Source organism: Acanthochromis polyacanthus, chromosome 18 (genome assembly GCF_021347895.1).
Source record: "Acanthochromis polyacanthus isolate Apoly-LR-REF ecotype Palm Island chromosome 18, KAUST_Apoly_ChrSc, whole genome shotgun sequence".
Lineage (NCBI taxonomy): Eukaryota > Metazoa > Chordata > Actinopteri > Pomacentridae > Acanthochromis > Acanthochromis polyacanthus.
The window spans coordinates 28,148,059-28,164,560 of NC_067130.1; the positions used below are offsets into that span (position 1 = coordinate 28,148,059).

The 16,502-nt window shown below is 38.8% G+C and overlaps 1 protein-coding gene across 16 annotated transcripts in view; it reads left to right on the forward strand.

The window, feature by feature from the left end:
* The first annotated feature begins 13,698 nt into the window (after nt 1–13,698).
* grin1a (glutamate receptor, ionotropic, N-methyl D-aspartate 1a) overlaps nt 13,699–16,502 on the forward strand; it is a 45,153-nt gene continuing 42,349 nt past the window's right edge. For 11 of the 16 annotated variants that reach the window (XM_051938802.1, XM_051938798.1, XM_051938804.1 and 8 more), the window contains exon 1: nt 13,700–14,436. In XM_051938802.1, coding sequence (XP_051794762.1) covers nt 14,188–14,436 — 249 coding nt within the window. In that variant the 5' untranslated portion in view covers nt 13,700–14,187. Of the gene's footprint in view, nt 14,437–16,502 lie in introns of all 16 variants that reach the window. The other 5 variants (XM_051938805.1, XM_022191039.2, XM_022191040.2 and 2 more) reach the window with 3 other exon arrangements.

Below are 16,502 nucleotides of genomic sequence, written 5' to 3' on the forward strand. Positions count from 1 at the left end.
CTTAGCAAAAACACGGTGACGTCAGCTTCCCATTTGTTGTTAACAGCTCCACCAAATACTTATTTTTCTCCGTATCTTCTCTCTAACTCTGATTTAATTTCAATTCATCTTCAAATGATCTGATATTTCAGCAAAAATCAAAGATCAGGGGAGAAACTGATGACAGATTTATATTTCAGAACTTTGTTTTTGCCTTTTTTTTGCCTGATAATGCTCAAATTTATCTGGTGTTCCTGCATTTAAAACTGAGTATAAACAAGCTCCACATGTAGGAGCTGCAACCGTAACACTCACTAATAATAATCTAATGATGCCTTATAGAATAATATACTGTATATAATAATATATCAGAGGAACCAAAGCAGAGAAGAACTTTTATTTTAATACTTTAACTACATTTTGCTGCTAATGCCTATGTTTTCTTTACTGAACTAGCATTTTTCTTCCATGTTTGTCACTTTTAATTGAATATTTTTACCTTTTTGTATAGGTATTTTTCCTGAGTGAAGAATCTGAATATTTCTTCCACTTCTGCATAAGCTTATCATATGAGTGAGCTGTTTATAGCTGCGAATAATTGTTTTCTCATGTCTTCTAATGTCAGATTTGAAATGGTCATCTGCATTTTGGCACATTCAGAGTCCGGGCTTCAGTTGTTTAATTAACCTCGTTTATTATCTTTCAGTTCGGATCACATGGTCAGTCCAAACTCACCTTTGGACTCGTCTAGCAGTCCTTTACTGTAAATATTACCGCTGGAAAAAGTCCAACTTAGAGTGAGCAAAAGGAAAACTGGCTCCTGAATGCTGATTTGGAGGAGCACATGAGGTTTCAAAACTGTAAAAGTTAATTGTACAGACTTTTTAAAACATCTCTCAAATTAAAGGGATCCAATTGTGTTATTAGTCTGTCAACCTCTGGCTCTGGTTTCCTGTAAGGACTGACACAGCTTTGTAGGATTTGGTGCTCCAGATAATGGAGGTTTGACTTTGGATCAAAACTCCTCACATCTTTCTGGGCCTCTTATTGACCTACTTCTCATCAGAGATGCTCTGAGCTGCTCTTGCTGCATATTCTTAGCAACAAAAACCCAGCTTGATCTGCTTTCATAGAGCACATGAAGGAAACTTGGCCCTACAATCTGAGCCTTTATATCCAAAGTCTACACTCAAAGAGGAGAAGACAGCAGTGATGAAAGCTGGAACTAAGACTCCTCTGGACTTATTTCATTCTTTTTTCTTTTTTTGTGTGTTCTGTTAGCGACGTACTTTCACTCTCTTAACTTTGTTACGATATGCTTCTGTGGATAAATTACTTATTTGCTTGGTTTTTGAAGGAGAACAGTGGAGAAAAACATCCCTTTTGCAGCAACCTACTTTACTGTTTTATTTTTCAGCCACAATTTCTAACATTTCTCTAAAAATGATGGACAAATGTTATGTATTTTGTTGACCTCTGCACTTACTGTACACCAAAACATGAACCAAAATATTTCCCACATTGTTCAAACCATTGTCTTAAACCTGCATTCTTTTAATGGCCAGCAGAGGGCGACTTCTGATTGTATAGAAGTCGATGAAGAAATAACTCCACTTCTCACCTGCTCTGTTACCTTATTTAACATTTTCTTAATGGATTTATGGTCTTAATCACTAGTTGAATGTCTTCTCTAATGCTTAATGATGTTTATTTTGTAAATTTTGGTACCAATCAGAGTAAAATAGATGACAAATCAAGTTCTCTGTCATTCATCCCTTATTCTTTATGACTTGGGTAAAAAAGAGCAAGGTGATGATGACTATATATCAAATTCAAGGCTGCAATCATCCTGTGTAAACAGTCTGTAGGATCACTTTGGAGTTTATTCTTGGGGCATAATAGGTATTATTACAACATCAAAATGTCTAAAAACGACTGAACTGATGCTATATTTTGTATTTTGGGTTCACCTGTGTAATAACATCATACCAAATATTTCCTCCAATGTTAAAACCAATACCTTAAACTTGCATTCTTCTTAATAGCCAGCAGGGGGCGACTCCTGGACTTGTAAACAAGATCTAATTGTATAGAAGTCTATGAGGAAATGACTCTACTTCTCACCTGATCTGTTACCTTAATAAATATTTTCCTCATCACTTTATGGTCTTAATCACTAGTTGAATGTCTTCTTTAATGCAGCATGATGTTCATTTTGTACATTTTGGGACCATTCAAAGTAAAACAAACAAAAAATCAGGTTCTCTGTCATTCATCCCTTATTCTTTATGACTTGGTGAAAAACGAGCAAGACGATGACGACTAAATATCAGATTTAAGGCTGCAATCGTCCTGTGTATACAGTCTATAGGATCACTTTGGAGTTTATTCTTAAGGTATAATAGTTTGTACAACTTAAAATATAGGGAAGAGTCTGTTGTGCTGCGCTGCGCTGCCATCTTGGATTTTCAGGTTTTCTTGTAATTGGTGAGTTTCATTCAACTTTATGAATCTGAAATCTCCTAACAAGATGCATTTTGCAGTATTTTATGAATACAATTACGTGATATCATGAAACTGCATTTAAAATGCCACTTCTGACACATTTCACACACCATTTCTACCTTTCTCATGCTTTTCCTGTCAGTTTACAGCATTTAAAAACATGTGAGATGGTTAAGGTGTGCAATGAAAAACTAAATGCAATAAAATACATTCCACAAACACGCTTTTTATGATACCAGGCTGCAGCCTAGTTGTAAACAAGATCTGATTGTATAGTCTGAGGAAATGACCCCACTTCTCACCTGATGTGTTATTTTAATAAACACTTTTCTAATGAATTTATGGTCTCTATCGCTAGTTTCATGTTTTCTTCAATGCTGCACGATGCTTATTTTGTAAATTATGGTTCAATTTACATTGAAATATGCAACAAAAAAGGTTCTCTGTCATCCATCCCTCGTTCTTTACACCTGGCTTCAAAAGTGCAAGCGACGATGGCCGATTACCAAACTCAAGGTTACGTCCATCTTTTATCTACTGTCTACAGACTTGTTTTATAGTATATTTTTATAAGGTACTGTATGTAACATTTCTGCATTGCCATATCTAAAACCAACTCAATTACTATCATATCTTAGATCATTCCTACATCATTTTATTTTAAGTAACAACCCATTTTATTTTATTCACCTGTCAATACTGCCCTTTACCAGCCATGGCAGCGGAAATGATACCTGGAACAGGAAGAAATAAGTAAGTATGTATTGAAGTATTGATGTATGTATTGATGCATGGCTCTGCTCACTATTTTAGCATAATTAATGACAGCACTGAGCTACTCCACAATTGAATTTGCCACATAATGTTAGACAAAGTAGCTTTATGAGTAGACATCTAATGGTAAGTTAGCAATTAACATCACGTTAGCTGTACTTACTTAAAACATTTTATTAAAATAAATGAAATATCTTGATTATACATGCCTAAACCCAACATGAAATAAACCTGAATATGATTTCTGCGTGAATTTAGTTTAGTTAATTAGGATTCCTGTTAGCTACAGCATTGCAGCAACTGTTCTTCATGAGATCCACACAGTCAGATATGAGTCCTGACAGGTCATTTAAGGCCTTATGAGTTAATGAGTAACTTCAGCATGAAACAATGTAGACTAGATTTTAGTTTTTCTGATTTGCTTTTTAAAACAAAATCAGTAATTACGTAGAAAATGTTTGTGTTGGCTAATATTGCTCATCTACTTGATTTAGTATACTTACAAAATACATTTTTTTGATGGTTTCCAAGACTTTAGGCACCCTAAGTCATTGCCTGGCTAGTTGTAAATTCGAACTCCTACAATTCTAGACTTTATTTAGCAGACACTTTTATGCACAGTGACGCACATCTGAGAGTAGATACAACACAAGCAAGGATCTAGTCGGGAGAAAGCAACCTGGGTAAGCGCAAAGGTTACAGCCAAACCCCATATCTCAGATAAATAAAAAATACATCACGCTCATGAATTACCAAACATAAAGACATGTTAACACCTTTTTCTGTTTCAACATAGTTGGGTCTCTAAAAGGATGTCACATAAAAAAGTGAAAGAATCAATCAGTGTCCATGTTGTGTTGTTTTGTATGACTAAACAAGACCGCTGTGGTGTTTTTAAATCTTCAATAACAACACATGCCCTGGTTCTTCCTTCAGATCGAATCCTAATTCTCTCCAGACTGGCTGGACTGTCTCAATTACAGAAGCACAGATTTGGAGCTGGCAGGATTCTCCAATGTGCAGCGAAGCATTGATCCATATTGATCAGTCCTGCAGCCTCCCACTGAGCTCTGCAGCCTGTCAGGACTGAAGCTGGACTCTAAAATCCGGAAGAATCTTTGTGTTTTCCGCGCCATGAATACCTCAACATCAGGACAAGCAAGCACAAGGCAGGCCTCATGTATGTATAATTTATGCAAGGACTTCACACTACAAGAGAAGCACATTAGACAGGCAGGCATCCATCTGCAGATGAATCATTGAGGTGATCCGTTCCCGAGGCCTCATCAGCTCCGTTTGTGTCAAAGCGCTGACAGAGAACGACCTGTTTTGCTTCTTGCTTCAGTCACATAATGTGGTCTCCATGTAACAAGCGTCCAACGGCCACGGACACATCCTCCCTGCAAAACGCTGCTCCGTGCATTAAACTGACCCGCACATATAATTCATGGTCATCTTCTTCACACCACTCAGAGCGAGTGTTGTTCTGGAAAATACTCTCTGAAGCAAAGGACCAACACGAGGCTGAAGACACGCAGCTCCAAGACAAACGCGCTGCTGTCACGCTAAGCGCTAAAGCATGTAGGAGTTCAAGTGTGACATGCTCTGTCTGTTCTCTTCCCACTTTGTTTCATACACGGGTGACTCATCGATTAAAGGCACTTTTGGCCGTTTTAAAATTATAAAGACGTAAAGGGAAAAGAGGTTGAGTCAGGCTTGATATCCTTTAGGCCCTTTTTTTGAGAGCTGCCATCTGATTAACATCATATGCACAGGCTGTATTGTTTTAAGGAAGTTAGCTTGAGCTAGCTCTGTGAAAAGGTTGGTTCTCAGTGTGTTATTGTGCATTCAGCTTGAACTAAGAAGTCAGTCATTTTGAGCTCCGAGTCAAAACCCCTTATCATGAGATTTCAAAGTCAAGTTGGAAAGTTGGACGAAACTCTCCAATCATCAAGAACACTTCAAAATCCAAGACGGCAGTGCAGCACAACAAGCTATTCCGTATTTGATAAGTTGTACAAAGAGTAATGTCTAATTTTTGAATGTGTCGTAACAGTATATGGGCACAAACTGGTATCATAAAAAAGTGTTTGCATTTAGCGTTTCATCTCACATGTTTTTAAATGCAGTAAAATGAAATGAAATGCATGCAAAATGTGCCAGAAGTGGCATTTCATATGCAATTCCATTATACCACATAGCTGTATTCATAAAATACTGTAATATGCAGCATTATGAACTAGTCTGGCTAACAATGTCTAACCAAAAAACAAATGCCTTCCTGTTGGGGACCATCTTGGTTTTTCCAGCTTTTTGAACTTGGGTCAGCGCAGGCCAAGCATCATCCAAGCTCTGACTTTAAGAGGTAAATAGAGCATAATGCTAGCTGTCCACACACTGCTCCTATAAATGTTAAACACACACAGCCTACAGTTAAAAACCTTTGTTAACATCTCAATATGGTGTTTTTGGTCAAGTCAGAGCAATGTTTGAGTGTTTCCACCTTGAAACTGCAGCATAGCACCAACAGCCTCAAAAACACGGATTCGGATGGATTTAGGTTTGTCATATCTAACAAACCTAAGATTTCTGCATCATTCTTTTTCTTTAAAACTGGTTTATGGTTCAAACATCCATCCATCCATTCTCTATACACCGCTTTATCCGCACTAGGGTCGCGGGGGGTGCTGGAGTCTATCCCAGCTGACTCGGGCGAAGACAGGGGACACCCTGGACAGGTCGCCAGTCTGTCGCAGGGCTGGTTCAAACATGTACGCTTCAATTTCCCCACCAGTGCAGTTTGTCATTGTGTATTATAGAGTAGTTTTGCAGTGTTTGAGAGAACAACCTTCAAAATATATAACTTTGATACACAGAGCCGAGTTTTAAGGGGTTTAATCAGTGAACTTACACCGTTAGCACCATTGTTTCTAAAGAACCATTATTTCAATTAGTGTAAGCTGCACCTTTATGGCTTTACGATGTGCAATCTGAACAATTGGCAAGTGTACAGCTTTCACAGTTCCAATTAGTTGAACTTTGATCACTGCATGGTGTGATAATCACCAGTAGAAAGCAGCCAGTACAAATTATATAACACAAGTTCCTAATGAGGCCTCGGGAGGGAAGTCCGATCCTGGAAACAGGTTTCTATCCAAGTAGGCCTCTTGGGTGCCTGTTAAAGTCGATACATAGTCAGTGGTTTTATTAGTTTGATAACTCCTTGATTGGCAATTAGTGCAAACGTTGGTTTACGTGCATTTCTGAATAGCTCTACAGGCCTTTTGAAGTTTCTTAAGAATGGTTAATTTCATTTCATTTCATTTATTTATTTATCAGAACAGTGTACAATGACATTAAGCTCAAGAGCAAAGATGTTTGTACCAGACTGTAGCGTTTCAAGCTAATTTCCATCTGTAGTCCTTAGGGAAAGGGACGGGGGCCAAGGTGCAAATACACATAAAATACCTTTGACTATTTTCAAATAGTCCCATTCATAGAGTTGCAGAATTAATTATTAATTAATTGGCTCCATGATGTAGTGTTTTGTGATTCCTTCCAAGCGAACCCAACAGTAGCCGGTCTAAAAGTGCCACCTGTTTCATTTTCACTGAAATGAAACAGAACTTTTGACTTAGAATTTCAGAATGACAGATTTTCAGCAAATCTGGGCAATTTTCAAGACATTTTGAATCTGTCTGCACAAGTTATAACTTATCTTGGACATTTTTTGAGGCATTTCAGATATGTTTTATACAATTTTGTACAATTATGAGGCATTCTGTGCACATTTTTGATCATCTTGGACTGCCCTCAACTCCCTCTGGACAATCCTCAACATACTCTCAGCAATCTCTTCATCATTTGGAACAGAGAGAGTCATTGTGGACAATTTTCATCTCAAATGTGAAAATTTCATTTTCACTTGGAACAAATTTTTATCATTAAATCAATTTTTTGGGACTAACTTCTAACTTCATAACTCTAATACTCAGCAATGGCTTTTTAGGGGTTTAATGAACGACTGGAGAAGAACTTTAAAGACACACTTAAAGACAAAGATTATCATTTGGAGGTAGTGGAATAGAGTCGCTGTTAGCTTTTGTTTGCCATTCAAAGCGCTTTACAGACACAAGCAACCAAGCCTCCACAAAATGCAGCTCCTATAATTTGGAAACTGCATTTTCAAATCATTAAATTCTGAAATATTGTTAATTTTTGATCTTTGGCATGATGGAAACGGCTGTCAGCTTGAAAAAGAGAAGAAGAAGTGTTGCTTCCGCTAATGGATGTAAAATCATCAGTCTCAGAATTAAGTTTCGTTTAAAGTGTTATAGAGCTCCGGACGTCACGTGACTCCGTTTGTTTACGCCGCCATGTTGGCAGGAAACTCCGCTTCAAAATGAATGGGGCTGGTAGAAAATTTACGCCATCTGAGTTTACTTTTCATTTTAAATCAGACGATATTATAAAATATACAAACAAACTGGACAAACTAAACATATCCGATCCATATCATGCCCCCGGTTCTTATTTAAGAATCTTGAGGCGGTCGGAGCGGACCTTTTACCGGACCTGCGGTACCCTGACATCTACAATTACCTGATAAATTTTCCTTCATCCTACTCCGGTGAATCTCTTAAAGCGTATAAAAGCCTTGAAGGGTATAAATGGACACAGGCTAACTTTGTCACCGGGATTCAGATCTGGAGTCTTCCTGCGAAGGATATCGCTGTCGTCACTGGGAGGGTAAGTGTAACTTTGTCCTATTAAATTCGCATGAGCAGCGAGCAGAAATTACGCCATCAGATATAAAGCTTAGGAAACAGATTCTGTACCTGATACAAAGTGGTCGCTACATCAGTGAAATCCATTGCCTGCGGGTTCCCACCGCTCCGTTTTCTTCTGCTCGCTTCTTGCGCGTTTTATGGCAGTGATCCACCTCTGTCGTCTTTCAGGATCTTTGGGAATCCGATAAAATGCTCTCCCCTTTGCTCGTCCTCGGCTGTTCTGGCATCCCGGGGCGCAACAACTGTCCACCATATCTCTGATGTCGACGCTGAAGAACGTTTAGGAGTTAGCTGGCAGTAGTTTAAACAGCGCGCCTTCCTGCCAGTATGGCGGTGTTTTGATTTCGACTGTTGCATGCCGGGATTGTGTGACGTCATCTCCCAGAGCTCTATTGTTTACTTTCAGTTTTCACACAATTTCTGAATAAGTTTAAGACATTAGACATTAAACGTGAGAGAAATGTCATGATTTGGGTTGAAAAACAAGAATTTCACTACATTTTTGAAGAGTCTCCTTCATTTTCTGGGTTACCATGGGGACAAGTCCATGTAGTATTTGATTGGTTGGCTGAACAGGTGAAGCAGTAAACCACGTACAAATAAACAGAATGGTTTTCTCTCAAAATGTATTTGATAATGCAGTTTAGTTCTACAGGAACATGATTTTGAGTTGCTGTAAGAGCTTGTGCAGTGGTACTACAGCTAAATTCAGCTAGCTAGGTAAGCTAAGTTAACAGCAGAATGGAGGTTAATGTGGAACTTTAACAATATTAAACACTACTATTTAATGGTATGTTCACTTGTTGGGAAAATGTAGATATACGTTGGCATTTTGTGTTATTGTTGCTTATATTATACCTTATATGTTGCATGTGGAGGCTACAGAGCACACCTTTAAACTCTCTTTGTGCATATAGTGCAACATTTAAATACATTTTGCTTAAATGTTTGACCTAAACCATGTATTTTGCATTAAATTATGCAAAGTTAAGTCTGGGCCAATACAAGAACTTGAACAGTGGTACTACAGCTAAACTAAGCTAGCTAGGTAAGCTAAGTTAGCAACAGAATGGAGGTTAATGGGGAATTTTAACAATAATGTATTTGGGAAATGTGTTGGGAAAATGTAGGTATATGTTGACATTTTGTGTTATTTTTTAATATATTACACCTTATATGTTCCATGTGGAGGCTACAGAAAGCACCTTAAATTGTTTTGGTGCATAAATTGTATCATTTCAACACATTTTGCTTAAATATTTGACTGAAACAACACATTTTCCATTAAAATATGCAAAGTAAAATGACAAATGTTTTAGTATATTAACCTTAACAACAAACAGACATGCACACAAACCCACATCCACACACAATCTACCTTCTTGTATCCCTGTGGAAGTGTGTGGGTGGAGTATGACTCTGTATTACTTGTGTGTAGGTGGAAAGTGTGAACTAAAGAGTGTGTCAGTGTGCGTGTGTGTGTGGATTGTATACTCGAGTTTTTAAAAGCCAGCGATGATCTTTGTGTGACTGCAGCCGCCTGAGCTGATTTTTGTGCGTCAGTCTGACTGAGCTGGAGAAGCTTCACAGGTTTCAGTCACTCCAGCAGCAAATAAACCGGCTTATTATATAATAGCTGCAGAGCACGTTGGTCCAGCTTCACTGGTGTGTGAATGAGGGGGCTGGAAGAGAAGCTCAGCTAATAAGCAGCTTCACACCGGCCAGTAAGTTCAACACAAAGCGGCAGTGGCAGTGGAGGGTAAATCATAAAAGGCTCTGGTGGTGTTTTTTCAACCTTTTTTTTAGAGATTTGTCGCTGACAGGGACTTTCTGGCATTTCACAGGCAGTGTTATTTGCTATTCCAGGATTTCTGTTGATTCACTTCCACAGTGGAAATAGATCTGTCCAGGCTGCACTCCACAGAAACAACATCTACCGAAATCCTGGCTTCAGTTTCTCAGGAATTTATACTAATTCTCTGTTTCTCTGAGGTTTTAAATCGTAGATGCTGCAGCAGTTATTCTCACTTTGTTTGCTTGCTGCCTTCAGGGATTTGTTTTTCATCTGCTTCCAGGTTTATTTGTGAAAATCAAGTCTTTTTTTAAATAAAAATCTTGTTAACATGTGCATATGTAGTTTTTAAAAGCTTAAAAACGTGTCAGGAGTGAAATAAGAATCACAATCAGCTCCCATTTTGAACATGTCTGGCATTGTTTACTGCAGACTACACTGTAAAAATTACCTTTAATTTACTGTTGCTGTTGTTGTAGGACGGATCTTCCCTGTTTTGTTACCACTAATAACTACTAAAATCACAGAAAGAATTCATGTTACATTTTAACTATAAATAAATAAATACGCTCAAACTGCAAATATTATCTAGTGTTATTTCTTTTTCAATGTTTACAAACAATAAAAGTACATTGTACTGTATTTAAATGTGAAAAAAATCACACAAATATTTGTTGTTATTAAGAAGAACATTTTTTGTACATAAAAGACTGAAATGAAAGACTGAAAATTTGTCCTGGAAATATCTTTTTAAGACTGTAAAAATCACAGAAAAGGGTATTCATTTACATGTATGCTGTTAAAAACACTAAACAAAAAACAATCAAACAACAACAACAAAAAACAAAACAGGCAAAAAACAAAAAACAGGCCAAACCTTACACAATGCCCAAATCAAAAATCTGCATTTTTACAATTGATGATTCCTTCTTCTGCAATATTTGACCATAAAATCGTGTAAAAATGAAAGATTTTGCAGATATTTTAAGTTATATGGGAGAAACTGTGAATATATTAAAGACTGAAAAATACAAGTCTAAATTGTTTTTAATCTGTTTCCTTATTTTATTAAATTACAGATAGTATCTGGCAAATTGACCAAAAAATATTTTCATTTACACATAGACTGTGAAAAAACAGTGCAAAACTTTACATAATATCCACATCAAAAATCTCTAATTTAACAACTGATGATTCATTCTTTTGCAATATTCCACCATAAAATTGCATCTTACTTTTATTTCAAATTGCCAAAAAATACAAGATTTTACTGATATTTGGGAGAAATTTTGTATACATTAAGGACTAAATATGATTTTACTTTACAGATTTTGCCTGTTTTGTTAAATTACAGATAATGGCGAGTAAAATCACAGAAAACAGCATTAATGTTCTTGTTCACGGTGAAAAAAAATTACAAAAAACATGGCAAAACTACAAATAGTGTCTACAGCAAAACTCTATTGGATGTCAGGTTGATGATATTTCTAAAATAAACAAATGTTATATATATCCTTATTTTACAGATTTATTTTTGACATTATTTGTAAGAACAATTATGCACATTCAGGACTGAAAAATACTACTATAAATAATTTTAAAACTGTAATTTCCCAGATTATTATTTTTTTGTTTTGTTTTAGTTACAGATAAATATTAATTAAAATCCCAGAAAAACAAGTGTTAGTTGAGATGTGTTTAGAACCTGCATGTTCATTTATTTCCTCTAATCTCCACCAGGAGGCGACGAGTAGCAGCTCAGTTGTGGAACCTCCAACTTCATAAATAAAGGTTCAGGTAGGAACTTCCTGGTTTTTGTCTGCAGACAGCTGAGTGAGTGGCTGAAGGTATTTGACATGCATCTTCTGAATTACCTCTGCCTTACCTAATGTAAGTAACCAAATGGTTTTAATTCCATTAAGGTTTGTGGAACTTTAACTTGCTCATACCTCCTACAATTTGAAGGCTGATTTATTTGGGCAGCAATACTAAAAAATATGCATTTTCTTTGTGTAACACCATGGCAATCATCAAGACATATTTTTACAGGAGTAACGTCATCAACCCTCATTCCTTGTCGCTTCCTGGTGGTTTGTGGAACCTTAAATCCACAACACAGGGTCCTTAAACGCTCCACACAGCGACCTAAAACGGCCGATTCAGACACTGATGGTATTAAGCTGGATGATAAACCCACTGATGAAGGGCAGGATCCTTCCACTGAGTATACGGAAGAATCTGAAGGTATGGTAGACCTAATCAAGCTCAACATGGAAGAACCTTTTCTCATCTCACTCTGAACCATTCCTACTTTCCTCTTATTTACCATCAGCAGGTTTTTCTCTCACAGCAAGAGGATTCATTACTCAGAATTCACTCTAGTCTCCCTGCAGGCTTCCAAACTAGACCAGCCCTCAGTAGATGGCAGAACCACGCCCAGATATCTGAACGGACATACACACATACATACTTACCCAGCCAGCCAGATACCGAAGCGAATGCAGTAACCCCGCTGACGTGTAAGTCAGGCGTGGTTAATTAGTCCCAATTCCGTCAACTTTTTCTGGCACACGTGCTGCTAGATTTACATGGCTTTTAACAGTATTTTTCGATGGCAATTTTGCCGATTAAAAACAGTCGTTTTGTTGTAAAAGAACTATTACCTTCTGCTTTAGCCTTTTATTTTATGATTAACAAGCAAATTAAAGCATTTCCTTCTGTGATTTCACGAGTAATCTGTCGTGTAACGAAATCAAAATGGGGAAATCTGTAAAATATCTGTAGACTTGTCAAGAAACCAGAAATAAAACTTCATTTTTACAGTGTTCTTAATGTCATCACACTGTTAGACATTTTCTTTCCTTTAAGTTCTGAATTAAAACTTGTCTGAGTGGAGCTGAAGCTCACAGCCAGCAGCTGATGAATGCTGATTCCTTCATCTTGTGATTAATTTATCAGCTGCTGCTGCTTCACTGTTGTGTGATTTAAAATTCAGCGCTGTTCAAACACTGGCCTCGTTTCAAAACACCTTTTACAAAGGCAGGAATCTCTGATATTAATCCTCATAATGGACGCATCGGGAATACAAAACGTCCTCAGGGAGGGATTTTTAAATAGTATCTGAGTATTAATAACAAAAATAAAACCATAAGCTGCTGTTTGACCAGAGGATTCTCTCAAACTAAACGTCTTTTCGTGCTTTTTGGTGCTTTTTGTTGTACTGATTTCTTTGCTCGCTCCCTGCTGCGATGAATAAACTCACTGTCAGCTCCTTTTTGTGCGCGCACCCGTGTGTGTTGTAAAAAAGCTTGTTTCCAAGGTAACCAGGAGGTTGATTCTGCTCGTTTCTCTGGTTTTTACTATTATTATTATTTTATTTTGCAGAGATGTTCCCAACAGTCAGAGAAGATGAAAGCTGCATCTCTCCTCACTGCGCCTCTCATGATTAAAGACGCTTCATCCTCTGGAGAGGCAGATGGATGGAAGCTGACATCCGGCTGATTAATGTGCAAATCAGACTCCCCCGTCCAGTTTGGAGCAGAATAACTCACACTAGATCAACTCTGACCTGGAAGGCCGGATGAAAACGCCTCCTGCTGCCCCACATCTGCTCATCAAAATCACCAAAAACACCCCAAATGTGGATCAATTCTGCATCTTTGCAGCTCAAAACCACATGTTCCCTCAAATATCCTCCAATTAACGCCCGGTTCTGATTTACACGATGATTCTGACAGTTTATTTTCACAGGATCAGCTTCTTCTCTGCATCAGAAAAAAAAACCGCCAACGCGCAAAACCAGGAGTAAAGCGGGGGGAGGGAGGGGAGCTGATACGACGGGAGCGCGCATTAACCACCACTACCGCGGCGCGCATGCACAGCTGTCAGCACCAAGGACAGCAGCCGCTTCAGCCCCGGAGCGAGCAGCAGCCCGGCGACGCATCGGTGAGGATCAGTCCGAGCAGAGCGCACGGAGCAGCGGCTGGAGAGACAGCGATACCCGGCCCGGAGAGCTGGAAGCCTGCAAGGGTTCTAGAGAGATTGTTTCATCCCGCAGAGAGGAAGCATAAAAAAGAAAAAGGAAAGAAAAGGTGGACAATGCGGGTCGGATCTTGGTTTCCAGCCTGCTCCTAACATGCACATTCCTCCGCATTGCACATAACCACCTATTTTCCGTCCCCTCCCTCCCTCCCCGCTCTCAACCGCCCACCTGGAACCTCGTCTGCAGTCGTGCTTTCCGCTGGCTGAGCCGTGCCGCTGTCCAGAAGCTGGTCGAGCCGAGCCGCCACCGGGGGGAAAAGGGAGCGGGCTGCGCGGTGCTGTTTGGTGGAGGTGCTGGTCCACACGATGCGTCTCCTCCTGCTGGCGGTGCTCCTGTCGTGCTCCTGCGCTCGGGCCGGCTGCGAGCCCAAGATCGTGAACATCGGGGCCGTGCTGAGCCAGAAGAGGTACGAGCAGGTCTTCAAAGATGCCGTGACCCAGGCCAACCAGGTCTACGGCCGGGACAAGTTCAAGCTGACCGCCATCTCCGTAACGCACAAACTCAACGCCATCCAGATGGCTCTGTCCGTGTGCGAGGACCTCATCTCCAGTCAGGTGAGCAGAAACACTCCGTTTACACACAGCTGCACCGAAATGTGAAGATAGATTTAGGCTGGAGGTGTTTTATATGAATCTGGTGTCGAAAGTTGCAGAAAAACACTCTTTTTGGCGCAGTTTAACCACAACTGCACCTAGATGTAAAGACAGTTTGCTGTTGGATTCTGCATGAAGGTGTTTCTGCTTGCAGTTAAACCCCCTACATGTCAGAATCAGATGTGCACCTAAATTTGCATTTTTTATTCAGAAATTGTGATTAAATGGCCCCTAAATTTGCAATATTTGAATGCACATTTAGTGAACTTGAACCAGAATGTAAAGAAAATTTGTGGTTGGACTCTGCATGACGGTAGAGCAATCTGCTTCTTGGAAGTAGCAGGAAAAGCCTCCTACATGTCAGAAATACTGATGCATTTTCTCATAAACTGCACATTTAACTGCAACTAAAACGCACCTAGACGTAAAGACAGTTTACTGTTGGAGTCCACATGAAGGTGTTGCTGTTGCAGAAAAACCTTCCTCCATGTCAGAACCAGATGTGTTTCTCTAAATATGAGCCAAGATTTAGGTGCAGTTGCAGGTAAATTGCGGCTAAATGTGCAATTTATGTAAATAAATCGCATTCTAGGTGCAAATTTACTCACAATTGCACATAAATGTAAAGATAGTTTACCATTGAACTGTGCATGACGGTGTTTCAGAGCAATGTGTTCATTGGAAGTTGCAGAAAAAAACCTCCATTTCAGAAACACTGATGTGTTTTCTCATATTGCGCGTTTTGGTGCAATTTTACCACAACTGCATGTCAGTCTAAAGACAGTTTGCTGCTGGGTTCTGAATGAAGGTGTTGCTGCTTGCAGTAAAACCTCCTACATGTCAGAATCAGATGGGTTTTCTGACACATGAGCCAAGATTTAGGTGCAATTGCAGGTCAACTACACCTAAATGTAGAGTTTTTCATTCATAAATTGTGGTTAAATGGCCCCTAAAATTGCAATTTATGACTGCATATTGCACATTTAGTGAACTTTAACCAGAATCTATATGTAAAGATAGTTTGCCTTTGGACTCCGCATGACAACGTTTTAGAGCAATCTGCTCCTTGGAAGTTGCAGGAATAACCTTCAACATTTCAGGAAAAACAGGTGTGTTTTCTCATAAACTGCACATTTTTGAGCTAGATGTAACGACAGTTTGCTGTTGGCTTCTGCATGGAGGTGTTGTTTCTTGGAGTAAAATCTCCTATATGTCAGAATCAGATGTGTTTTCTTACATGTGAACCAAGATCTAGGTGCAAATGTGGGTAAATTGCATCCAAATGTGCAAGTGCTAAATATAAATTGAACATTTAGGTAATTTTTTCCCCCAAATTTCCACACAAATGTAAAGATAGTTTGCTGATGGAGTCTTCATGAAGGTGGTTTAGAGAAATTTCTGCTCCTTGGAAGTTGCTGCTTGCAGAAAAAAAAACTCCTACGTCTCAGAATCAGATGCGTTTTCTCATAAATTGCACATTTAGATGCAATTTAAACTCCAACTGCACACAAATGTAAAGATAGTTTGCTGTTGGAGTCTGCATGAAGGTGTTTTAGAGGAATCTGCTCCTCCTGCATGTCAGCATGAGATGTGTTTTTATAAATATGAGCCGAGATCTAGGTACAGCTCTGTGCAAATGTGCTATTTATAGTCATTTGCCTGCGATAAAATTGCACTTAAGTTTGAAATTTATGAATATAAATTACACATTTAGATTAACTTTAACCACAACTGCACCTACATTTAAAGATTGTTTGCAGTCGGATTCTAGGTGACGGTGTTTTAGTGGGATTTCTTTTCTTTGGAAGCTGCTGCTTGCAGAAAAAAAAAAAAGCTTGCATGTCAGAATCAGATGTGTTTTGTCATAAATTGCACATTTAGACACAATTTATCTACAACTGTACCTAACTGCAAAGAAAGATTGATTTTTAGAGTCACCATGAAGGTATTTTAGAGGAATTTTTGCTCCTTGGAAGTTGCTTCTTGCCGACAAAAGCCTCTTGCATGTTCAAAACGGATGCATTTTA